Source organism: Hyaena hyaena, unplaced genomic scaffold, assembly GCF_003009895.1.
Source record: "Hyaena hyaena isolate Hyena2069 unplaced genomic scaffold, ASM300989v1 scaffold_164, whole genome shotgun sequence".
In the NCBI taxonomy this organism is placed as follows: Eukaryota; Metazoa; Chordata; class Mammalia; order Carnivora; family Hyaenidae; genus Hyaena; species Hyaena hyaena.
The window spans coordinates 612,882-639,962 of record NW_024080796.1 but is presented as its reverse complement, the minus strand read 5'-3'; the positions used below and the strand labels follow the sequence as shown (position 1 = coordinate 639,962).

Genomic DNA, 27,081 nt, shown 5'->3' with positions numbered 1-27,081 from the left:
AGATGGAACAAAACCCAGCAAGATGGAAGAGTTTAAACCAACCACATTGAAATTACATTGAATGTAAGAAGACTAAAAGGTATCATTTAAAAGAGACTTTCAATGTGAATAAAAGAGCAAGACATGATTATAAGAAACCCACTTTAAATATAAACATGTAGATAGGCTAAAACCAAAAGGATGGGTCAGGTATGTCTTCTTGCTATAGCCAAGTGAGGCTATCCACAAAAAGCACCCATGCGGCGCCTAGGTGGCTCAGTCGGTTAGGCACCTGACTCCTAATTTCAGCTCAGGTCATGATCCTAGGATTGGGGTTCAGCCACCATGTTGGGCTCTGTGCTGAGCATGCAGCCTGCTTAAGATTCTCTCTCTTTCCCTCTTTGCCCCCTCCCTATCTATCTCAAGAAAAAAAAAAAAAAGCCCAACTATAAAGCTAGACAAAATTCATAAAAACCATTTTGAGGTTTGAGAAATTAACCATAGGCATTCAATAATCTGAGAAGCATTTATGTCTAAAAAAACAGATCAACTTGGATAAGAATAGTGGGAATCTAGGCGCCTGGGTGGCTCAGTGTTTTAAGCATCTGACTTTGGCTCGGGTCATGATCTCATGGCACAAGTATATTCCCAGCTGAGGCTGCTTGCATTCAGAGCAAAGACTCAAGAGGATTCAACCAGTCACACACTCATCGCTGCCACTCGGGCTACGTGGATGGCAAGAGCACAGGTAAAAGGGCCCAGCAAAATGTAAAAGATGGGAGAGACTTGAACTTTGAATGTACTACATACCCACACACAGATCCAATGATAGGTGACACAAACCTTGCTGGATCAGGTGGTCAAGTAGAATCCCTGGTTAATCACTGCCTGACTAATAAGCCAGGCAAACACAGAGACAATGTCTGGGAAAGCAGACTTAAAAAGTTTAAAAAATAAACATAGACATCAGTGGCCACAAATCACAGGGAGGAGAGAGTTCACAGGTGTCATAAGCATAAGTTACTAAACAAAAAAACAATGAACAAAAATGTAACCACAGGATGTGTTAATTACCTTGATTTCACAATGAATATGTGTATCAAATTATCAAACTGTATGTCTTAAATACATAATATTTAATTGTCAAATATTTCTCATTAAAAAAAGAAAACAAGAAAATCTCAAAGAGCTCAGAATCCAGACCTGGTATGTTATGTTATCTAAAATGTCCATTTCTCAACAAAAAATTACAAAATAGGGGCGCCTAGATGGCTCAGTTGGTGAAGCATTCGACTCTTGGTTTGGGCTCAGGTCACAATCTCACAGTTTTGTGGGTTCAAGCCCTACACTGGGCTCTGCACTGGCACAAAAGAGGCTGCTTGGGATTCTCTCTCTCCCTCTCTGTCTCTCTCTGCCCCTCCCCCACTTATACTGTCTCTCTCTCCCCCACTTTCAAAATAAATAAACTTAAAAAAAGAAAATTAATAAAAAATTACAAGATACACAAAGAAACAGGATCTGTGACTCATAGTCAAGAAAAAAAGCAGCCAACAGAAATGGCCTCTGCGTACCCTATGGGTACTGGCTAAATTAGACAAAAATTTCAAAGCATTTATAAGTCCATAGAACTAAAGAAAATCATAATGAAAGAAAAAATGTGGATACAATGAATCTACAAATAGACATTTTCCATAGAGAGAGAGAAATCCTGGAGTTGCAAAGTACAGTAACTAAAATGAAAATTTCACTGGAGCACTTCTACAGCAGTCTTGAGATGGTAGGAGAAAGAATCAGTGAGCTGAAAATATAAATTATCCTATGTCAGGAATAGAGAAAGAAGATTGAAAAAAAAAAAAGAACAGAGTTTCGGAGATGTGGGCAATAACACAGTATACGATCATACACCAACATATACACAATAGAAATCCCATAAAGAGAGAAGACAGAAGCTTATTAGATTTGATGAAAAATATTAATACACATTCAAGAAAGCTCAATGATGTGCAATTAGGAAAAAAACAGAGAGATCAAGACCTAGTTATAAAACAAGCTGTAATAAGCCAATGTTGAAGAGAAGACCTTGAAAACAGCAAGAGAAAAGAGACTTATCTGAAACAATGGAGGCCAGAAGAGAGCTGCATGAGATACACAAAGTACTGGGAAAAACTCTTTGTCAACTGAGAATTCCATAACTAGCAAATTTATCCTTCAAAAATGAAGATAAAATAAGACGTTTTCAAACAAAAACTGAGAAAATTTATTGCTAGTGGATAATGCAGGAAATACTCAAGGACGTCTCTTCAGGCTGAAAGAAAGTGACACTATATGGTGACCAGAAGCCAAAAGAAGAAATGAGGAACACTAAAAATAGCAAATATGTGGTTAATATAAAAGATTCTATAAATATGTATAAATACTCATTTCTTCTCTTAACTTCCTTGAAAGATGAAATCATTTCTTTTTTAATATTTATTTATTTTTGAGAGAAAGAGAGTGAGTGGGGGAAGAGAAGACACTGAGAAGGAGACACAGAATCCGAAGCAGGCTTCAGGCTCTGAACTATCAGCACAGAGCCCAACATGGGGCTCCAACTCATACACCATGAGATCATGACCTGAGCTGAAGTTGGACACTCAACTGACTGAACCACCCAGGTGCCTAAAAGATGTAATCATTTTTTAAAAATTTTTTAAATGTATTTTTTTTTTTTTTTGAAGAGAGAGACAGACATACAGACAGATCATGAGTGGAGGAAGGGCAGAGGGCAAGGGGGACACAGAATCTGAAACAGACTCAAGGCTCTGAACTGTCAGTACAGAGCCCGATGCAGGGCTCGAACTTGTGAACCATGAGATGGTGACCTGAGTTGAAGCCGGATGCTCAACCACCTGAGCCACATAGGCAGCCCAAAAGATCTAATCATTTTTAAAGCAATAACCATGATACTGTATTTGGGGGTTTACAATATATATACATATATTTTAATATACTTATCATTGATGATAATATAATTAATATATAACAATTGCACAAAGGAAGGAAAAATAATGGAGCAAAGCTTATATATTTTACCAGAATTATTAACTTAAGTAGATTCTGATAAATTAAAATGCATGTTATAATTCCTAGAGCACCCACTAAGAAAACGACTCCAAAAATTAGTTAGAAAAAAATCAGAAGAATTAAAACAGTGCATTTACTTAATACAAAAGACAGCAGTTAAGGAGGAAATAAAGGAACAAAATAGACAAGAAGAGAATGTTTGTAAAAGAAATAGCAAAATGGCAAATTCAAGTCCAAAAGGCAGAGTGTCAGACTGGATAAAACAGCAAGATCCAATTACATGCTTTCTCTAAGAGATAGATCTTAGATTCAAAGACACAAATGGATTGAAAGTAAAAGGATAAAAGATGTATACTATACAGAGAACTACATTAATATTAATATCTTATATACACATATAAATATATTACCCATATTAACATGTAACTACATTAAAACTTATAACTATATTAATAAGATACATTAACATGCTCTCTAGAGAACTATATTAAAATCAGATAAAATACACTTTAAAAAGTAATATTAGAGACAAAGAATGTTTCATAATGATAAAGTAATAATGATGTATACTTACATTAGTAAGATATAATTATCAATGTATACACACCTAACAATACAGCCTCAAAACAAATGGAGAAAAAACTGACAAGTTTGAAAGACTAGAGAATTCAACAATAACAGGTGAATAATTTAGTACCTCACTCTCAATAATTGATAAAAACAGAAAATCAGTAAGCATTTGTTGAACACTATCAACGAAGCTGACATAACTGACATATACAGAATATTCCATCCAAAGAGTGCAAAGTACACAATTTTTAAAAGTGCGCATGGTTTGCGCCTTTCATATAAATTAATTCAAGGGGCACCTAGGTGGCTCAGTTGGTTGAGCGTGTGACTTTAGTTCAGGTGATGATCTCACGGCTTGTGAGTTCGAACCCCACATCAGGCTCTGTGCTAACAGCTCAGAGCCTGGAGCCTGCTTGGGATTCTGTGTCTACATCTCTCTCTGCCCCTCCCCTGCTCATGCTCTGTCTCTCTCAAAAATCAACAAACATTAAAAAAAAAACAAAAAACTTCTTTTAATTAATTCAAAATAGGGTATCCAGCTGGCTCAGTTGGTAGAGCTTGTGACTCTTGATCTTGGGGTCATGAGTTCAAGCCCCACATTGGACACAGAGCTTACCTAAAAAATAAATAAAACTAAAAGTTAAATTAAAAATAAAAAGTAAGCAAAAATTAACTCAAAATGGATCAAAGAACTAAATGTAAAACACAAAACCACAAAACTCCTAGACAGTAACAAGATAAATGACCCTAGGTGACCCTGGGTTTGGTGACGACTTTTTGATATCATCAAAAGCACAATCCAAAAAAAAAAAAATTGGAATTTTCATTAAATACATTAGATTTGATTAAAATTTAAAGCTTCTGTTCTGTGAAAGACACTAAGAAAATGAAAAAATAAGCCACAAAATATCTGTAAAACACATAAAGGAAAAAGGACTAGTATCCAAAATATACAAAGACCTCTTAAAACTTAACCATAAAAAATCCCAATTAAAAAATGGGCAAAAGAAAGATCTGAACAGAAATCTCAGCAAAGATGATACACAGATAGCAAATGAACACATAAAAAGATGCTTAACATCATATGTCATTAAGGAATCGCAAACTGAAATAAGACATTGCTACAAACTTATCAGAGTGGCTAACAATCAAAACAATAACATCACCATATGTTGACAAGGATGTAGAGCAATGGGAACTCTCATTCATTATTGGTGGGAATGCAAAATCATATAGCCTCCTTGGAAGACAGCTTGGAAATTTCTTACAAGAATAAACATACTTTTGCTATATGATCAGCAATTTGGTAACATCTAAAACAATGACATCACCAAATGCTGACAAGGAGGTGGAGCAACAGGAACTCTCATTCACTGCTAGTGGGAATGCAAAATGGTGTAACCTCTTTGGAAGACAGTATGGAAATTTCCTACAAAAATAAACATACTCTTTCCATATGACCAGTAATTTGATATCTACCCTTAAATTACCCTTGGTATTTATCCAAGTGAATTAAAAATGTAATGTCTGCACAAAAATCTGCATAGAAATGTTTAAAGCAGCTTTGTTTTAACTGCCAGAACTTGGAAGCAACCAAGATGTCTTTCAATAGGTGAGTGGATTAACAAAATCTATGGTACACATAGACAACGGGATATTATTCATCAGTAAAAAGAAACAGGCTATCAAGTCACAAAACATATGGAGAAACCTTAAATATATATTCTAAATGAAAGAAGCCAATCTAAAAAAGCTACACACTATAGGATTCCAAATACATGACATTATGAAAAGAAACTGAACACAGTAAAAACATCTGTGGTTGCCAAGGGTTCAGGGAGTAGGGAGAAAGGAATGAACAGTTAAAGCACAGAGGATTTTTAAGCAATGCATGATACACTGAATGATATGATATTCTGCATGATAACAAATGAATGGTGGATACATATTATATATTTGTGGAAACTCACAATGCACAACATAAAGAGTAAACTCCAATGCAAACTATGTACCTTAGTTAACAATAACGGATCAAATGTAACCCATCAATTGTCATAAATGTATCACATTATTAACTTAACAATGTTAGTAACAGGGAAAACCAGATGGGGAGTTGATAAAGGAGTATATGAGAACTCTTGTACTTCATTCAACTTTCCCGTAAACCTAAAACTTCTCTAGAAAATTCAATTTTTCAAGAAGTGGACATGGAAAAATTTCCAGACAGACCATATACCAAGCCATAAATCAAGTCCTAATAAATAGGATTTAAGTCATATAATATGTACTCTCCGACCACAACAGAAATTATAAACCAACAACAGAAAGAAATCTGGGAAATCCCAAAACATTCTGAACTTAACCTACTTCTAAATCACCCAATTAGTCAAAAAAGAAATCAAAATGGAAACTAAAAAGTGTCTTTGAACTGAACAAAAATAAAGACATATCAAAATATGAGATACGGCTAAAGCTATGCTTTGAAGAAAACTTACTGCTTTCAAATACTCATTTCAGAAAAAAAAGTCAACAAACTTAAGTTATACCTCAAGAAACTAGAAACAGAAGTGTAAATTCTATTTACAAGCAGAAGAAAATAATTAGAGCAGAAAGCAATGAAACAAAAAACAGAAAAATGAAGAGAAAAATCAATGACACCAAAAATTGGTTCACCAAATAGATCAACAAAACTGACAAATCTGTAGCCAGACAGACTAAGAAAAAAGGAGAAAAACCTCAAATGATCAAATCAGGAATGGAAAAGGGATATTGACACTGACCTTACAGAAGTGTAGAGGATTAAACGGGAATATTATGAAAAACATCATGCCAACAATTAGATAACGTAAATAAACAAATTCACAGAAGGACAAAAATTACCAAAACTGACTCAAGAAGAAATAGGACATCTGAATAGACGAAAGACCTACACCAAGTAAAGAAAATCTCAGTCCCACTGGCTTTACTATAAATTATATCAAATATTTAAATAAAAATTAATAACAATCCCTCACAAAGTCTTACAGAAAAGATGAATACTTCCCCACTGATTTTAAAAAGTACATTTATTAATTTGGGGGAGAGCCCAAGTGGGGGAGGGGCAAAGAGAGGGGGTCGGAGGATGGGAAGTGGGCTGCGTGCTGACAGCGTGGCAGCAGCGAGCCTGATGTGGGGCTCAGAAATGGGAGACCTTGACCTGAGCTAAAGTCGGACGCTCAACTGACTGAGCCTCCCAGGTGCCCCACTTCCTAACTGATTTTATGAATCCGGTATTACCCTCATACTAAAGGCATCTCAAGAAAAACAAAACAAAACTACAAACTGATCTCAATTTGTAATAAGTCAAAAAGGTCTGAAAATCCAGATGTGTGCATGTAGACTTTTCTCTTAACTTAAACATTTATAGTACAGGAGTATATACATTTTTAAAAGTACGTTTTACTGGGCACTGAAAAAATTTCCAAGATTATACAGTAGAGCCTTGAACAAATCAGGGGTTAAAGGAGTCAACCCCCCACCCATCCCCTGCAGTCAAAAATCCACACATAACTTTTGACTCCCCCAAAACTTAACTACTAATAGCCTACTGTTGACCAGAATCCTTACCAAAACATAAGCAATCAACACATATTTTGTAGGTTACATATCATTTACTATATTTTTTATAAGAAAGTAGAGAAAAGAAAATATTAGTAAAATCATAAGGAAGAGAAAATACATTTATAGTACTATACTATATTTACTGAAATACAAAATCCACTTATATGTGGACCCACATGATTCAAACCTGTGTTGTTCAAGGGCTAACCATATAACATTTATGCACTGATTTTGGAACCTAATTATACCCAATGCCTCTACAAACTTGAGATGTTTCTCCATTGTTCCTCTTGGCCCGCAGAGTAATCTACATAAAGATGATGAAATATATTAGGAAGGCTCATAGGCAGAATTCTATTAGAAAGTATTTTTTATTGGGGCACCTGGGTGGCTCAGTCGTGTAAGCGTCCGACTTCAGCTCAGGTCATGATCTCACAGTTCGTGGGTTCAAGCCCCGCATCGGTCTCTGTGCTGACAGCTCAGAGCCTGGAGCCTGCTTCAGATTATGTGTCTTCCTCTCTCTCTGACCCTCCCCTGCTCATGCTGTCTCTATCTCTCTCTCAAAAATAAATTTAAAAAATATTAAAAAAAAAAAAAAGAAAGTATTTTTTATTAAAATACAGCATATTGGTGGTAAAGCCCTGGAAAACCTCATTGGATTACTCTGAACATTTTGAAAAAGGGGGTGGGGGTATTAAATAACTGTTAGAAGAGCCAAAGTTCAAGTGGTCTTAAAGGCCAGAACATTGAAATGTCACAGTGTACGTCAACCAAACTTCAATCAAAAAAAACCCCAAAAAACTAAAATTAAAAAAAAATGTGGGATGCCTGAGCGGCTCAGTCGGAGAAGCTTGCAACTCTTGATCTCAGGGTCAAAAATTCAAGCCCGGTCCTGAGGGTGGAGATTACTTAAATAAATAAAACCTAAAAAAAATGCAATTGTGTGTCAACTATACTTCATTTTTTTTGAAGAAAAAAAAAGACCACGAGAGTGGGGAAATTTTCTCTATCCTAAAAATTATTACTATATATAAAACCTTTCTTCCAATATCTGGCCTCTTCATAGAAAACTTATCCCAAATATGGAATTGCAATATTTTTTAAGATGATATATTTTTTAACTTTAATGTATTTTTAAAAAAGATTTTATTGCTAAGTAATCTCTACACCCAAAGTGGGCCTTTAATTTACAATCTCAAAATCAAGAGTCGCATGCCCTATGAACTCAGCCAGCCAGGCATCCATAAACTTTTTACTTTCAAAATAATTTAAGAAAAGTTGCATAAAATGTGGGATTCCTATATGCCTTTCCACCAGCTTCCCCTAATATTAACATGGTACCTAACCATAGTACAATTATCAAAACCAGGAAATTAACACTGGTATAATACAATCAACTAAACTACACACCTTATCCTAAGTTAACCATTTTTCCTTATCAATATCCTTTTCTATTTTACGATCCATTTTGGGATCCTAGAATAGACATTGCATGTCTCTTTAATTTCCTCCAATCTGTGACAAGTCTTCAGTCATTCCTGATCTTTCATGATTTTGACTCTTGTGAAAAGCTTATTTTGTAGAATGTCCGTAATATTTTTTTTACTGATTTAATAATCTGTTATCAGTAATCATTTATTGAAAGTTTACTAAGGGCCAGACACTAGGCCCTCTGACTATATTATTTCATTGGTTGATTGATTTTCAATGTTTATTTTTTGAGAGCGAGACAGATTGTAAGCAGGGGAGGGGCAGAAAGAAAGGGAAACACAGAATCCAAAGCAGGCTCCAGGCTCTGAGCTGTCAGCACAGAGCCGGATGCAGGGCTCAAACCCATGAACTACGATATCATGACCTGAGCCGAAGTCACTCAACCAACTGAGCCACCCAGGCGCCCCTGATTTTTTTTTTAAGTAGGCTTCATGCCCAGCACAAAGCCCAATGTGAGTTTGAACTCATGACCCTGAAATTAAGACCTGAGCTGAGACCCAAGAGTCGGATGCTTAACCGACTGAACCACCCAGGAGCCCTTATATTATTGTCTCTTTCAAATAGAAGTGCTTTTAGCAAACTTTAGAGCAGAAGCATTCTAAAATCAAAGAGTAATCATCTTCCATTCACCTTTCTTCAAGTGCCAGTGTTCTGTAAATTACAATGCTTTATAAAAATTATTATTCACCCACCCCAATATCCATTAATGTCCCCAGCCCCCTAAAAAATATTAAGTCCAAGTATAAGCCTTAAATTCAGAGCCCCTAAACGTAGGACCTTTCTGAATCTTTATGGACCACATTTTCTTACCCTTAAACCTTGGCTCATTACTTTCCTCGATTGTACTGGCCTTTCTTTTTCACTTCTAAATATGCTTTCACGAGTAACTTCTAATCAACGCCCCCAAGAGCTACTGATCCTCTGACATCCTACAGAATTTAATGTTTATAGAACTCATTTGGTACATACACACTATCCTGTACTGTAGGTATAGGTTTTTGAAGATTCTTTTTGAGAAGAGAACTCAAAGCTTCTTTCCCCTATGACATATAGTATATACTACCTTAATGCTTAATAACATTTATTGAATATCTATCAAGCACCAAGCCTTGCGTGCTAGGCCCTGAGAAATTAGAGATGATTAAAACACAGTCCCAACTCTTGAGAAATACGTGTTGTAATAAATATTTCTTTGAATACAGTGAGAGACTAAAAATAGTTTTTACTCTAAAAAATTAAGGCCACTAAAAGTTTCTTGTAGCAATAAGTTTTTTCTTTGTTGTCCTGATAAACATTGAAATAATTATAGATTACTTATTTGTCACAGAATTTGACATATTTTCCAAGTAGCTTGTGCTTGAAGCAAGCGGTGACCTGGTTTTATGAGAAATCCAGATGCTACAGAGTAAACTTAATTAACCAAAGGCCTTTGCAAATAACTGTAGCTGTGTGAACCGGCTTACTAATTATTACAGTCTAGTGACATCTAGCGGTGAAGCTGCTGTTAAAAACAGCACTGCTATAAATTCATCTACATTAAAGGGAGGCCATCTTACGAAAAAAAATAGCAAAACAGGAGAATGACCCAAGATATTTATTAGCATTAAAGAATGTTTTAATGTTTCTTTGGCCTATATTTCTTACTCTCTGTGGGATTTATCATTTTTTTCCTTCCCTTAAGACTGGTAAACATTAATCTTGATGTAAGGTTTACTGAAATAAAAGTACTAGTATTTTAACTGTTAAGAGAAAAGTCCTTGGTTAAAAAGACTGAATGAAGAACGAAACAACCTCCAATTGTCATATGCCTGCTCCAAAACTCTTGCAATTCAAAACCCCATTTTTGTTTACGTGTATTTCCTTACCAACACTTTCACATACGTTTAGAAATGTGTTTTTTTTTTTTTAAGTTTTTTTTTTTTTATTTATTTCTAGAGAGAGAGAGTGAGCAGGGGAGGGTCAGAGAGAGAGGGAGTCACAGACTGAAACAGGCTCCAGGCTCTGAGCTGGCAGTCAGCACAGAGCCCGACGCGGGGCTCGAACCCACGAACCGTGAGATCATGACCTAAGCGAAAGTCGGACGCTTAACCGACTAAGCCACCCAGGCGCCCCTAGAAATGTGTTTAGAGGGGCGTGTGGGTGGACTTCAGCTCGGGTCATGATCTGGTGGTTGGTGGATTGGAGCCCCGCGTGGGGCTCTGTGCTGACTGCTCAGAGCCGGGAGCCTGCTTCGGATTCTGCGTCTCCTCTCCCTCTCCCTCTGTCCCTCCCCAGCTTGTGTTCTGTCTCTCTCTCTCTCTCTCTCTCTCTCTCTCTCTCAAAAATAAACGAACATTAAAAAAAAAGAAATATGTTTAGAATATTTTGTTAATAATTTTCATTAGCTCATATGAGGAAAACAGTTATCTATCCAAAGTCGTTTTTAAAATATTACTTTGCATTTCACTGGCTTTCTGTGAAACTAAATTTTGCTGAGGAAAAATATTTAACCACTACCAAAACCCAGTGACTTTTAACAAATTCTTCAACATGTAATGAACTCTTAATGAATCCAAAGTGTAATGTGTAGGCATTAAATGTGAATCAGTTTCAACAACGGAGTTTATCCAATAATAGCAAAAACCTGATGACATACTCTAAAATACTCTTGATAACTATCTCTTTAAAAAAATATCTAAAATCATTTATTTGAAGGATCTAACACTTTTGTGATCTCAAGTAGTGCTTAAGTTCAGAAACATCTAGCTCAGTGTTTTCCAAAGTGAATCACTTGGAATGCCAGTTTAACATACACATGTCTTACAACTGAACTTACTAAATCCGACTCTGAGTCTGGGGCCCTAAAAAGTCAGGAATTTTTTTTAAAAGTTTCAAGGCGCCTGGGTGGCTTGGTCTGTTGAGAAACTGACTCTTGATTTTGGCTCTGGTCATGATCTCAGAATCGTGGGATGGAACCCCATGTTGGGCTCTGCACTGAGTGTGCAGCCTACTTAAGATTCTCTCTCCCTCTCCCCCTGCCCTGCTCGCATGCTCTATCTAAAACTAAGAAATAAAATAAGTTTTTCCACATGGCTTTTTAGGCATAATAAAGCTTGGAAGTAATTACTAATGAGAGCGCGCATATAAATTCTAAGTTGTTCTGATTCTAGTCAACCGTTCCTGCCTCTCTCAGAGTAAGCTGCTCCGTGCCATAGGTTCCCTGACACAGTACTCCTGTCATAAGCACTATAATGCCGAATCACAATGATCTGTTAAGGATATGAGCTGTTCGTAGGAAGGAATATGTTTTTTGTTTTTGTATCTCTCGCCTAAAATAAGATAAACAGCATCAGCTCAATGAATTTGGTTAAATAAATAAAATATATGAGACATCACAATTCTAAGAAGAGTACATGACTTTCACTTTTGCCCAGGATGAAAAGCTTTATCTATTCCCAATTGCAAAAACTATAAAATTAGCATTAATCTTTCCAATAGTCAGTTAAAATTTGGGGGGTGCGGGAAAAGGATTTTTTTTTTTTCATTCTGGGAACACCTTTTTTAAAACCTTGGCTTTCCTAAATAAACATTTCAGTCTCAAATGCTAATGTTTAAAAATAGAAGAATTTTTAGATGTGATTTTTGGAAAAGTAGAAAAACTGAAGATGACTAACAGAATTTTATACCATTCAGCCTTAGAATGTTTCTAAGATGTCATGAAGCAAAAACTACTAACAGAGCCTTGAAAAGAAATATTTTTTTTAAATTTTTTTAATGTCTTATTTATTTCTGAGAGAGAGAAAGAGAGACAGCATGAGCAGGGGAGGGTCAGAGAGAGAGGGAGACACAGAATTGGAAACAGGCTCCAGGCTCTGAGCTAGCTGTCAGCACAGAGCCCAATGCGGGGCTTGAACCCACGAACCGTGAGATCATAACCTGAGCTGAAGCCGGACGCTTAACCGACTGAGCCACCCAGGTGCCCCGAAAAGAAACATATTTTAAAAAATACACCTATCTTTATTGTCATATTCCAGGAGTAATCAGCTAGCTTAGACAGGAAATGATATTGCTTAGAAAGATATATCCTTGGGTACTAGCTAAAGTAAACCAGGTATATCTTGTTTAAATTCATAATATAACACAAATTAAAAGTTTAAAGAAACAAAAAAAGAATGACTAATAGTATACAAACTAACAGTCCATTATTCCAGTACGTTAATGTCTAATATGGCTTAAAATTAAATTCAGAATTTAACCTGCATACATATGGGTACCTAGAGTAATCCAAGAAAATCAAAGTAGCACATCCCAGATATAATTTTGGTGAAGAATTGTTTTGGTACCTTTTAATTATAGCTTTTTGATTATATGGATGATCCTTTCACCACGAATCCACTCCCTGACTCTATCCTCTCCATGTGGCTACCTTCTACCCCTCAAAGCCCTGCTCCAGTGTTATTCCCCTTGTGAGAATGCCCCCAAATTCCCAGGCCAAATTAATGATTCCTTCTCTATGCATGACTGATCTTTTGGGCATATCGCTCATATTACCCATGCTACATCATTGTAAGTTCCTTCCCTATCTAAATCACTCACAAAGCCATAAGTTCCTAAAGGACAGCTGCTGTGTCTTGTATTCTTTGTGAGATACAAAGAAATCCACTACCTGGAGCACCACCAGGCGCCTGGCCAGTGCCCTTAAACTTGGCCCTTGAACAACACAGGTTTGAACTGTGCAGGTCTACTAACACTCAAATTTTTTCAATAAATACAATACAGTACTGTAAGTGTATTTCCTCTTCCTTATGATTTTCTTCATAACATTTTCTTTTCTCCAGCTTACTTTTTTGTAACGATACAGTATATAATACATATAACATACAAAATGTGTGTTAATCAACAGTTTACGTCACCTGTATGGCTTCTAATAAACAGTACGCTACTAGCAGTTAAGTTTGGGGTGACGGTAGTCAAAAGTAAGACCCAGATTTTCAACCGCAGGGAGGTCCATGCCCTCGACACCTGTATTGTTCAAGAGTCGATCGTATGCTGCAGCAATAAATGATCAAGGTGGTAATTGAAAGCTGTTGGCATGCAGTGCTTAAAATGAAAGAAGTGGTAATGGACAGAAAAAAAAGATTAAAAAGCATTTTTTTGAGGATTTCTGCTTCTGCCCATGAGGGATTAATTGCTATTATGCCTTCCAGTCATAAACAACTAGGAACCAGACCAAATAGACGAAACACTCTTTTCAGATATTCTATAACAGGCAGTGCAGGGTTTTGATCCTTGAGAGAAGGAAAACAAGCAAGTCCTATCATTTCCCTAGTTTATTACTGAAAAACAGTTTCCAGGTGGGAGAGGGGGGCATGACATCCATAAAGAGCCCAGTGGCCTCAGCGAGTTGAAGAGAGAATGTGGAGTTTGGAAAGACTAAGGTATCAGAAGGTACACAAAAGGATACGGGGGAGAGGAGGGCTCAGTGAGAGCAGTCGGGGGAACTGCACAGCACACCCTGAATCTTGGGTTGCACACTAAGCTATGAACTTGCAGGAAATTCCACGAGGCTGGAGACAGAACCACAGGAAAGCCATAGGCCAAATAGTTTCTGAAATTCACACGCCACTGAGGGCAGTTTGCGATCCCACCTGCAGAGTGGTCCTGATGTACCGGCATCAGGTCAAGTGCTCAGAAGGGCACTGCCTTAGGAGTGAGGCTCAGTTAAACTAGACTAAAGGCTCCTCTTGATAAGCTGTCACAAAACGTAAAGACGTGTCAGAAAGGGTCAAACTGATCACAAATAACTTAACTTTATGCCAGAACAAAGTCTAATTTACTTTAAAGGAATAAAGCGAAATCTAGCACCCAGAAACATGCAATATATACAATGCTTGGCATACAATGAAGAAATTTCTAGGAATGCAAAGAAGCAAGAAAACAGGAGTTGTAATACAGACAAACTTCAAGCAATTAAAAAAAAAAGGTCCAAAAATGATGGACTAGCGGTCAAGAATTAAAAATTACTATAAATTATAAATACACCCTGTATGTTCAAAAAGTAGAGGAGAACATAAGCATGATAAGCAAAGACATGAAGACTTTATTAAAAGGGAGGTACATCTAAAGCTGAAAAATACAATTATCTATAATTAAAAGTATATTGAATGGGATTAAGAGCAGTACAGACATGACAGAGAAAAAAACAATAAACCTGGAGACGTAGCAATAAAATTATCCAAAGTAAGGACAGTAAGGAGAAAGAGAAAACAAAAAAACTGAGAGGTGTGTTAATGACCTATGGGAGAGCATAACACAGAAAATGGAGTCCCACAAAAAAGGAAGGTGGGGGGGCAGAAATATATTGGAAGAAATAATGGCCAAAACAGATGAAAGAACATTTGGAACACATCGAGGTGAACTTCAATATACACAGATAAACATAAAAATACATGTAAGTATAATGTGTGTATTACGTATAGACAGACACACATATGTCTTTCCTTGCTAAATCCACTGAGAGGGCCTAAGAATGGTTTCTAAACATCGCTCTCCACTAAAAGAACCAGGACACCTGGAGAAATGCCTGAGTCTAGTGCTGGTGCCAGGGAGGAACAAGAAAAGTCTGGAACATTATATCCTGCCAGAAAATAAAAACATGTTCAAAGAATAACGAGAATACGTCAAAAGGACAAAGTAAGCTGGACCGACAGTGTTCCAACTGGTGAAGTTTGGAGTGTTCTAAGGTTTGATTTTTTGGGGCGCCTGGGTGGCTCAGTCCGTTGAGGGTCCGACTTTGGCTCAGGTCACGATCTCGTGGTTTGTGAGTTCAAGCCCCGTGTCAGGTTCTGTACTGACGGCTCAGATCCAGGAGCCTGCTTTGGATTCCATCTCTCCCTCTCTCTCTCTCTGCCCCTCCCGTGCACTCACGCTCGCTCTCTCTCTCAAAAATAAACATTAAAAAAAAGATTTGATTTTTTTTTTTAAAGTAATCTTTACAAAGCCCAACACAGGGCTTGAATTCACAACCCTAAGACCAAGAGTTGCACACTCCGCCAACTGAACCAGCCATGTATACCTAAATTTGGAGCACTGAGATTGAAAATAGTGACTGTAACAGATTATAACTCATTGAATACAGTAAGAATTCACCATTCTGCATGGACTTAAATAAATGGAGAGAAGAGAAAGCCCTTCCTGACAGTGGAATACAAACTACTAAATGTAGAAGGAATGATAAAGGGAGAAAAATCACTATTTGGCAACAGTCTCTGTGTAATTAATTCAAACAAGAAACAGTAATGGATATTATAACCAGTGAAGGAAAGTGTGTTGAGAAATGAGACTTCACAGAGTCCCACAATATCTCCTCAAAAACTTGCCAAAAAAAAGGGGTAAAAATTTTACAGTGAAACTGGGCAAAACCTGACATCTTCACATAAATGAAAACAGAAAGACTATTTCCAGCTGATCCACACTACAAGAAATGCTACAAGAAATTCTTTAGACTAAAAATAAGTGACATCACACAGAAACCTGAATCTACAGAAAGGGATTAAGAATTCCGGAAATGGTAAATATGTGGGGAGACATAACATTCTGTTCTATATATAGTTCTTTCCCTTAATTTCTTTGTAAGATACATCATCGTTTATAATAAATGTATATGGTTATATATAACACATACAGTAACACTTAAGTTTTGTAAATAAACATATTTAATCTATATGTAAATATATAACTTATAAATGTATATATATAAATAACATATAAACACCACATGGGATTCCTAGTATAAGGAGATGCACTAATATGACAACTATAGCACAGAGAAGTGGGGTAAATGGAACCATACCATTGAAAGGTTCTTACATTCTGTGTGTACAATATTAACTATGTGAACTATGATGTTAAAGACATGTGTAATGGGGCACCTGGCTGGCCAAGTTCGTGGAGGGTGCAATTCTTGATCGCGGGGCTGTGAGTTAGAGCCTTACATTGGGTGTAGAGAACGTCCAAAAATAAAACCTTGAGGGGCGCCTGGGTAGCTCAGTTGGTTAAGCGTCTGACTCTTGGTTTCAGCTCAGGTCCTGATCTCACGATTCTGTGGGTTCGAACCTCAATCAGGCTCCGTGCTGGCTGTACAGAGCTTGCTTGGGATTCTCTCTCTCTCTCTGCCTCTCCCCCATGTGTGCTGTCTCTGTCTCTGAATTTCAAATAAATAAATCAACTTAAAAATAACTAAATAAAAGTACTAAAAATGCATAAAATAAAAAAATAAAATCTTAAAAAAATTGTGTATTATAATCCCTAGGGCAACCACTAAAAAAACAATGCATAAGAATACAACTAAAAAAGCTAATAGAGGATGTAAAATGGAGTACTAAAAAAAATTTAGTTGATCCAAAAAAGTCAGGAAAGTAAAGGAACCAAAAGGAGACCACAAATAGAAAATGAAGAACAAATGGTAGACCTAAATCCAACCACATCAATTTTTACCACGATTAAAAGACAGACTGTCAGCATAGTTACCGAAATAAGACTCAAATATACGCTGTCTCCAAGAGATGCACTTTAAAGACACAAATAAAAATATAAATAAATGGAAGAATGGAAAATATATATACTGTGTAAAGAAGTGTGAAAAGCTGGAGTGGCTATATTAACATAAGACAAAATAAATTTCAAGATAGGAAATAATGCCATCGATACAAGGACAAGTTCAAAATAACAAAAGGGTCAGTATACTAAACATTGATGTGTGCATGCCTAACAACAGACTTCAAAAATACAGACAGAATAAAGGGCCTAGACAAACACAAAATACCATCAGGGGCACCTGGGTGGCTCAGTTGGTCGAGAGTCCAACTTCAGCTCAGGTCGTGATCTCACGGTGCATGGGTTTGAGGCCCGTGTTGGGCTCACTGCTATCAACACAGAGCCCACTTTAGATCCTCTGTCCCTCTCTCTCTGTCTCTCCCCAACTTGCATTATCTCAAAAATAAATACAAAATTTTAAAATAAATAAATAAAATAAAAGATGGGGAGATCTAGGGGCGCCTGGGTGGCTCAATCAGTTAAGCTCTTGATTTTTGGCTCAGGTCATGATCTCATGGTTCATGAGATGGAGCCCCACATTGGGACCCAGGCTGTCAGTGTGGAACCTGCTTGGGATTCTCTCTTTCCCTCTCTCTCTCTGCCCCTCTCCCGTGCATGCCTGCCTCTCTCTTTCTCTCAAAATAAACTAAAAAAAAAAAAAAAAAAAGAAGATCTATATAGCGACACGAGAGGAAAGAGGCTCACTGAAGCTAGATGCTAAAAACAAGGAAAGTACAGAAGCAAAGTTCCAGCAAGTGGAGAAAAAAGTGAAATGGAAAAGCATTAAGTTTCAGAGAAAGGCATCAACATACCTTTTCTGAGATTTGATGGAAAGAAACAAGAATAGAAGCATGCACACATTCACTAAAGTGAGGAAAAAGTGAGGCTGCTCTTGCAAAATGGCTTTACTTTCTCAACTGGTTGAAAGGGATCATTCGCCTAATACTTGCAACTCTTCCGAGTAATCAGGCTAACGCTTTGCTGGTTAACACCAACGTCTAAAAGGTTAATGGAAGAGGTATTACATGCACAAATAATCTACACCATAATCAGGAATAAGTTATCAACTTTTCAAATATGGAATTTGCGGGAGAACAGACTCTTAGGATCAACCCTGGGCTCAGAGATCACCTTTAAGCCATTCAGAAAACACTGAGCTCTAAGATTCACACTCTCATCCTCTTCCATTTTCCAAAAGAGGTAAGGTCTGACAGCTGACCGAGACAAGTGTCTGATAAATGCAAAGACTCTCTACCTTTATTCTATTTGTCTGGCTAATAGATGAGTGGGTGAGAAGATGTGAATAAACTGGTCATTTGAAATGTAGCTCCCTCATGTTGTCTTTACATTCATTTCCCACTGATTCACTCTTTCTCAGCTTCAACCTCATGCACTAATTCTCAATGTTCCATGTGATTTGAGAGCCTTCACTGCTGTTCCATGAGATTTTGCTCCACCAGGGAAAGCCCCAGGCTCTTAACTGTCAAAATCGACTTCACATAAATCATGTTCTTAACAAACAATCCCCAAACTCCCAACAACGCCCCTTGGTATCACTTAAACATCTACACTGTATATGTCTGAACTTTCTTGCTGGTAACAAGGACAGTCCCTTCCTTAGGCAGCAAGACAATCGTGTGTTGTATCCAAGGTCAGGAACAAAAATGATAGGTCAGTTGTAAAGAATGTCATATGTGCATACATGCCCAAGCACGTGTACGTGTGTGTGTATGCATATATTCATCTTCAGGCATGAATAGAATAATCATGTAACTTTTATATATAAAATATCAACTTTGCATTTTTCTTATGAATACTTCATTTCTATAGATCGACATGAAATCGTGCCATTCATTAAAAAATGTAAGTGATTTTAAGAGATTTATAGGGCTTTTTTAACCCCGGGAATCTAATCTGCATCAAATCTACATTTTGCTTTTTGTATTTTGTCATTACCATTTTTTTTGCTACTTGTAATTTCTTAATTTTTCATTTTCTAGTAAATGCTTTACACTTCAACATAAATTGCTAATTCAGAGACTGCTATGAAAAAGAGAAATTCTTCTCGCTTAAATAAAAAGAGGAGCAGATATTTGGCAATGGGATAGAGCATAAATTATACTCTATCTATCCAGAAGGGTTAAGACCAAAGAATCTGCTTGCTTATTAAAAATGCAAACATTACCTCAGTCATCCGAATAGCCACAAATTCGCCCGCCACTGCCTCTGCAGATCACCCACCAGCTTTAGCATTACATCACATGACATTACAGAACAATAGTGAACTCTGTGTATTACTTGGATATATTGTTTTGAAAGAATAAACTGTCATTAACTTGAATAAAAAGCTTTCTGAAATCAAACCTGGGGGGTACAGCCCTCACTGTGTGGCCTTTCTACTACTTTGAGAAATAGCCTCATCCTGAAAGCAGTAAAGGGCGAAAAAAGAAAGTAGAGTATAAAGGCGACAGTGATGAGTGGCCCTCCAGCCGCCCAGCAGGCAGGCGGCAGAGCTCTAAATCACCAAGCCGGGCGACGACAAAGCAGGAGGCCCCTGCATGCTGCCGCGGGAAATCCAATAGCCTCACACCCATCACCCGGTTGTCTTTGACAGCCTGGTGATCTTTCTGATTGGCTTTGCGAGAATTGGAAACAGTCTTATTCCATGAACAAACAGCTGAAAACTCCATGTCCTGATGCCATCTCGAGATGGGCTATCACTTACAGCCACGTGACTTTAGGCAAGGAATTCACACCCTCTGGGTCTCAGTGTTTTAATCTACAAAGAAAAATAAGAGCACGCAGAGGTGCAGGAGGGAGGGGGGATTAGCTACTATTATTATCATATACTTCTTATTTCACCCACCCAACTGTCTCTTCGAATCGCTGTCTAAGACGTTTCTCCTTCACAAGTGAAATGCAAGCTTTCACTTAAATGCTTGCTGGCCTTTTTTGTTCCCTGCAGTCTGGCCCCTGCCATGTGTCGCCATTTTTATTTTTATGCTGCCCTTATCAAATGATTTCTCCGCCTTCCTTAGCCAAATCCCAAATCACCTCTTAAATGCTCCCTGCCCCTCACCAGCTTTCTTCTCCCCCACACCTATTCTCAATGTTCTCAACAACCAAGTTTCAAAGAGGTGAAAAACAAAGCCAGGGCAACCCAGCCAGCTGGCAGCCAACGCCCCATTTAAATCCATGTAGCATTGCAACCGTGTCCAGTTGCATGGTGTTAACTGGGCTACAGTAATTACAGTAATTATTCACTTTAAGGGTTCCCAGTGATTACCTTGTTTAAAAAAATTTTTTTTAAGTTTATTTATTTTGAGAGAAGCAGAGACAGTGTGAGCAGAGGAGGGACAGAGAGAGAGGATCCCAAGCAGGCCCTGCACTGTCAGCACAGAACCCCACGTAGAGCCTGAATTCATGAAACCATGAGATCATGACCTGAGCCAAAGCCAAGAATCAGATGTTCAACTGACTGAGCCACCCAGAAGCCCCTCCCAGTGATGATTTTAAATCTGAGGTTAGGGGCCCCTGGGTGGCTCAGTTGGTTGAGTGCCCAACTCTTGATTTCGGCTCAAGTCATGATCTCCTGGACTGAACCCCAAGTTGTGCTTTGTGCTGGCAGCATGAAGACTGCTTGGGATTCTCTGTCTCCCTCTCTCTGCCCCTCCCCTGCTCGCTCTCTCTCTCTCTCTCTCTCCGCCCCCCTCAAAATAAATAAAAACTTTTTTAAAAAAGTTTACATTTGAGGTTAGTTTCCCTTAACACCAAGCCTTCTCCTAGATGCTTCCCCTTCAATTTATTATCATAAAATAAGAATTACTTCAAATGCTTAGAAAGAAACACTGTCCCAGAAAATTATTAAATATATCTCAAAATTCTGGGAGTTTTTTTGAGTTTTGTTTTTGCTTGTTTTTAGTATTTCCCTAAAGTGGAGACAAATACTGGTTCCATAAGGCCTTAGCCAGGACTAGAAGACCTTGGAAGACTTTGGACATAGTTCACAGGAAGCAGAGGCATAAACTGTGACCACGGACAGTACTACATGAGTATCTGGAAGGGCTGGAGTATAGAATACAAGTGTCCACCTCTCTTTCTACAGCTAAATTAAATCTGATTTGTCTTTTAATCTGACTGAATGAGGACACGTGGAGATGGAAATTGTATTAATGTATTAATGTTGAAGAATCATGTTATCCCCCAAAATAATGGAAACTCTTAAGATGCGTAACAGGGTGTAATGTGTTGTTCTGTGTAAGAACCAAAGAGTTTCCCACAGTCCAACACTGAGGCCTGTAGGAAAAGACTGAAAGCTTGTATTCCCTCACCTGTAAAGCAGATGACTCACTGGAAAGGATGAGATGATGTATGGCTCACCGATAAACCACTATTTGTTTTTATTTATTTCTTAAGTAGAGTGGAGAACAGTGTAACTAGTCTCTGAAATCAGTGACGAAAGTTTGGTTCAAGTTCAACCTATCTGCCAGCTGACTGATCTGACACAAATAATTCAAACATATTTAACGACTAAAGAATTAAATGGATGGCAGGTATGCGTGTACGTGGGGGGGGTACCTTCTAAAAGAAATAGCTATATAAATGTAAGACGCCTTAGATTATATTGTACCAGGTTAAGTACACCAGGATCTTATGCTCATTTCTATTTCCTATTCTTTTGGAGAAAGAGAGAGACAGAAAGAGGGATTCTTATAGTAGAAACCCCGTTAATAGAAAATCGTTGCCACTACTTAATAGGTATGAAAAGAAATTTATTAACATAAAAATATATAATGAGATTATCAAATGAATAAAATTCATACTAAAAGATAACTCTAGAGGCACCTGGGTGGCTCAGTCAGTTAAGCACGTGACTTCAGCTCAGGTCATGATCTCACCGTTTGTGGGTTCAAGCCCCACTACCGGCTCTGGGCTGACAGCTCAGAGCCTGGAGTCTGCCTCAGATTCTGTGTCTCCTCCTCTCTCTGCTCATGCTCTCTCTCTCTCTCTTTCAAAAATAAATAAATAAAAGGTAACTCTACCTCAGTATACACTAATCAATATATGCTAATTCTCTCATACATACCCTCTCCTCTCATATGGAATAGTTGCCAGGATTCATTTTAAGTGTACCAACGATTGTGGAGATTTTCTCTATGGATCCGAACTAGTCAACCCACAGTCCAGGCCACAAATAAGAACGAAAATCTTTGGGGCACCTGGCTGGCTCAGTTCAGAAGAGCATGCAACTCTTGATCTCAGGGTTGTGGGGTTGAGCCACATGTGAGGTGTAGAGGTTACTTAAATGAATAATATTTTTTTAAAAAAGGAATGAAAATCTTTTTGTAGAAATATAACAGGTAAAGGCCAACTCCAGCAACATTCATTCATTCACAGACTCAGTCCCTACTTTCTATCAGGCTCTACAATCCAAAAGCACACAAAACACAGAAGTTCCTCCCACCATAGAACTCACATTCTCACAGGGAAACAGACAGTAAATAAGTAAGTAAACGATGCATTAGATCAATGCTGATTAAAAACTACAGAGAAAAGGGCCAAAAAGGGCTGCAATTCTAAGTAGGGCAGTCAAGGAAGGCTTCGCCAAGAAGTTGCTGTGTAAGCAAAGACCTAAAGTAGATGAGGAAGGCACATGGCTCTCTGGGGAGAGCAGTGTGACTATGCAAACCTTTCCAGCAAGTCCAGATAAGACAAAACCCAAGTGCTTACCTTTTAAAAGCGGCTGGAAGGTCGGAATCTCTTGCAATTTGATGACATCGGGATCGTTGCTGACATTCCGGGAAGGCTGGGAGCCTGGAGCTACAACCACGATATCGTCCATCTTGGCTCTGTGCTTAGCTGGAGAAGGAGTCACTGAAAACAAAGTTACACTGCTCACCAGCTGCATGTTAGTTAGCCTCCCCGTCTCACTAAAATACAGTCATTGAAAAGTATATTTTTACATACAAAAAAAACGCTAACTGTAGTCGGCCTGCAGTGAGGCTGGAAAAGGGGAGCTGAATCATTGGGGAATCTGTATTTTCTACTAAAAAACATCACAGGAACCTTTCACATGTATGAAATTGCTTTTGTAATTAAAAATATCGTATTATTCGGCCCATAAAAGTAGAAGGTAGATTATGTTTTTAATTTTTACTTTGATCCTCCTGACATTACCCCTATTTTACCAGTGAGGAAATGAGTGTACAAAATTTGGCTGTGACCTGCCCAAAGTCAATAGTGCTAGAAAAAGAATTAGGAAAGGAATTGGAGGTCTATGGGGTGTTGGTATACATGGCCCATCCCTGTGAAACTGAGGTTTGCCGGACTATCTGGCCACCTTGGCACAGCAAGCCAGGTGTATTTAATAGATCCTATTCGTGAGGGAAAAATCCGTAGTTCTCAGCCCTATATGAGATGGGTCTACTCCTGAGGCATCGACCCCCTGACCCTTACAATTACCAGCATTAGTCTAAGAAGAATAAACAGGAGGACCATTCTAGGCTGAAGCCAAAGTCAGAAATTTGTAGGACCCCTAGAGAGGTAGGTCAATTTCAGGTCTGTTGCAAGAAAGCAAAGCATTGGGAGGAACTGATTCAAACTACCAACAACTTTCTAGACCAAGATACCTTCCTCTCCTCGATATCCTCCAGGTTGGGGCAAGAATAAACCTTTAAAGCAGTTTACCCTCTAGATGGTACTATTTGTAGGCTCATCACAGTTACGTCTCAAAGGTTGATGCAGGGGTGCCGCAGAAGTGCCCTGGTTCCTGGAGGCTAGAACCTCCGTGGCTTGGCAGCCCCTCTTTTAGAATCTCTGCTACTTTTCTTGCTTGTCAGGAAGTATCTCTTAACCTCTTTTGCTAATTTACTTACATGTCACAAATCCCAAGCCAAAAATCTTTCTTACTACAAAGTAACTGATTTCTTCTTCCCCAGACCCCACCGGGAAAACAGATTTCACTAGATTCTAACTAACCTCTATCACCTTGCCTGTAAAATGGGGCTGGGTGAGGATTAGATATATAAGTATGCAAACCACTTAGCACAGGGGAATCGGACAAATTCTAACCTCTGCTCTTGGGGAGTTTGCTACAGTACCAGTTAGAGCTCATGCTGTTGGTTAGTAGGTGAGCAAGCAGAATTTTTAAGATGCCATGCTTCTTCCCCTCAAATAGGCTTCTAGCAGGACATGGGGCAAGAAAATAAACAGTAAGAACTATTACTGTGTTTGCTGTACCAGATCAGATATAACAAGTCTTCCAAGGAAACAAGAATGTAGCGGGGCGCCTGGGTGGCTTAGTCGGTTAAGCGTCCAACTTTCACTTAGGTCATGATCGCGCGGTTCGTGGGTTCGAGCCCCGCGTCGGGCTCTGTGCAGACTGCCAGCTCAGAGCCTGGAGCCTGTTTCAGTCTGTGACTCCCTCTCTCTCTGACCCTCCCCTGCTCACGCTGTCTCTCTCTCTCTCCTAGAAATAAATAAAACATTAAAAAAAAAAAAAAAGAATGTAGCAAAGCTAGTGGAGGCTGCTCACCACTAAAATGTGTCCCAATCTAGCCTCCCAAATGAGGAACCAGTCTTAAAGGACACACTTTAGTGTGGACTAATCCTCTGTCAGCTTCTACGTTTCTGAATTACAGATCCTACCAGGAATTAAAGACAGCCGTAGACTCAATGTCTCTAGCACCTTTCTTTGTGCAAGCGTAAAACAGGGTTTAAAGTGTTATAATACATACAAGTATCTAATCATTAGACTGTACACCTGAAACTGTTATATTCAGACCCCAGATTTAATCCAATTTGGATTAGAATCTCAAGCAGGGCCAGTTGTGCTCGAGTTGGTCGCCAGACAACAACGGAGCACTGAATCCTCAATTAAGTATCAACTGTTTTATTTATCGACTGCTTACTATATTCCTAGCACAATAATCTTCCCATTCCTAACTCAAATGCCGGGAGAAATCTTAAAAATACGAACAGGGTGAAAATAGAGAAAAACACCGGAGCGTGCGGTGCTGGCCAACTCCTATCATAATAGAAAGCGAGTCGCGACACCTTCTTAAGAGAAAATGCAGTTTCTGGAGATGTTTGCACCCAAGGGTTAAAAACATCCTTTCTGAAACGGCACACGTTCTTAGAGATCCCGTCTCCGGTCCATCTGCTGTGTGAGCCAAATCTGTGTCAGTCACGACTACTCAGGCCAAAAGTTAATTCGGTCTTTTCAAGAGGAGGCAAAGCTGGGAGAAACGGCTGTTTTGACAACAAGCAAGGGGCGTGGGCGCACACGCTGACTGAGCTTGCAGTCCCAGGCACCCCCGTCAGGGGAACGACGACTAGGACAGACGGTGACTTTTTTCTCTTTCTCAAGAAAAAAGTGCGGTGAGGGCTCTCCGTGCGTTCGTGTCCACGGCCCTAGCCCCCCCTGGGTTGGGAGGCAGCCGCCTCCGCCCGCGGACGAGGCCGGCGGGAGGAGGCTGGGAGTTAGGACACCGACCTGAGGAGTTCAGATCGCTGGGTCGGCTCTCGACCTCGGAGCTCTGCTCACTGCCCATGGCGACGGCAGCGCGGGCAGCGGAGGCACGGCGGGCCAGGCGGTCACCGCTGCGGCGGCGGGACGACCGGGCAGGGGCCGGGGACCGACACGGGGATGCTACACCAAACGTGGGCGCCGCAGCAGGGCCGACTGTGGGGACGACGCGCCCAGCCCACTCAGGTGCGCCGGCGGAGGGGGATGGGACGCCCTATTGGGGGACCGACGAGCCCAGCGGCGCAGCGCGGCTGCACGCCGTGTTTGCCCGCGCTCTTTGGGGGACCCTAAGGGCAGGAGGTGGAGGGCGCCCGGCTTCAGCCGCGCCCGCGGCCGGCGGGCGGCGCCGCTTTCACTCACTCGCTCCGGCGCCGCAAGCTCGCTCCTTCCGGGACGCGGATTGGCCGCGCCGGGTGCGCGCGGCCGTCAGTTCCGGGTTGGAGGCCACCCCCGGCCCCCCCCCCCCCCGCCGACACACACACCACCGCGCCCCCGCCCCAGGAAGGGCGGGGAGAGTGTAACCACCCTTAAAGGGCCCCGCCACCTCAAAGCCCGAACCACCGCCCCTAAAGAGTAAGGCCTTCCCTACTGTAAGGATGCGTCGCCTTTAAGTATCACCCATCTGTTGGCACTATATTGTTAGAACTTTGTAAAATGGGGCGTGGGGATTGTTTTGTTAAGATAAAATTGACAAATTCTATTAGCTTCAGGTGTACAGCGTAATGATTCAGTATTTGTATATATTGCAAAATTTTAAATCTTGTTTACAGGTGGAGAAAGAAAGGTGCCAGATAGATTTAGGGTTAGAATTCACAACTGTCTGGACGCAGAGCTCCTATTTCAGTTTCAGAACGTAGGCATTTGGCAGTGGACAACCATAAAAAATATAGATGGTGAAGGAAGGAGCTGGAAATGAGAGATAAATGAAGAAATTGAAAATACTGATTCAGAGCACCTGGGTGGCTCAGTCCATTAAGCATCCCACGTCAGCTCAGGTCATAAACTCACAGCTCGGGAGTTCTGAGCCCCACGTCAGTTTCCGTGCTGACAGCTCAGAGCCTGGAGCCTGCTTAGATTATCTGTCTCCACCTCTCTTTGCCCCTCCCCGACTTGTGCTCTGTCTCTCTGTCTCAAAAATAAAAACATTTTTTAACAATTAAAAAAAAGGAAAATACTGATTCACATGTTAGGGTGTGTGTATCCTCAAAGGGACATGGATGCCCCTATAACTAGGCATTTTCTGCGAACCTTGGCAATTATCCACAGGCCGTTCCAAA

At 39.4% G+C, this 27,081-nt stretch overlaps 1 protein-coding gene across 2 annotated transcripts in view; it reads right to left on the bottom strand.

Moving 5' to 3' along the window:
- BORCS5 (BLOC-1 related complex subunit 5) overlaps nucleotides 1-26,217 on the bottom strand; it is a 98,635-nt gene extending 72,418 nt beyond the window's left edge. The window contains exons 1-2 of one of the 2 annotated variants that reach the window (XM_039239961.1): nucleotides 26,165-26,217; nucleotides 23,008-23,151 (exon numbers count right to left, since the gene is read on the bottom strand). In XM_039239961.1, the coding sequence (XP_039095892.1) occupies nucleotides 23,008-23,151; nucleotide 26,165 (145 nt within the window). In that variant the 5' untranslated portion in view covers nucleotides 26,166-26,217. The other variant, XM_039239960.1, reaches the window with a different exon arrangement.
- Between the last annotated feature and the right edge of the window lie 864 nt (nucleotides 26,218-27,081).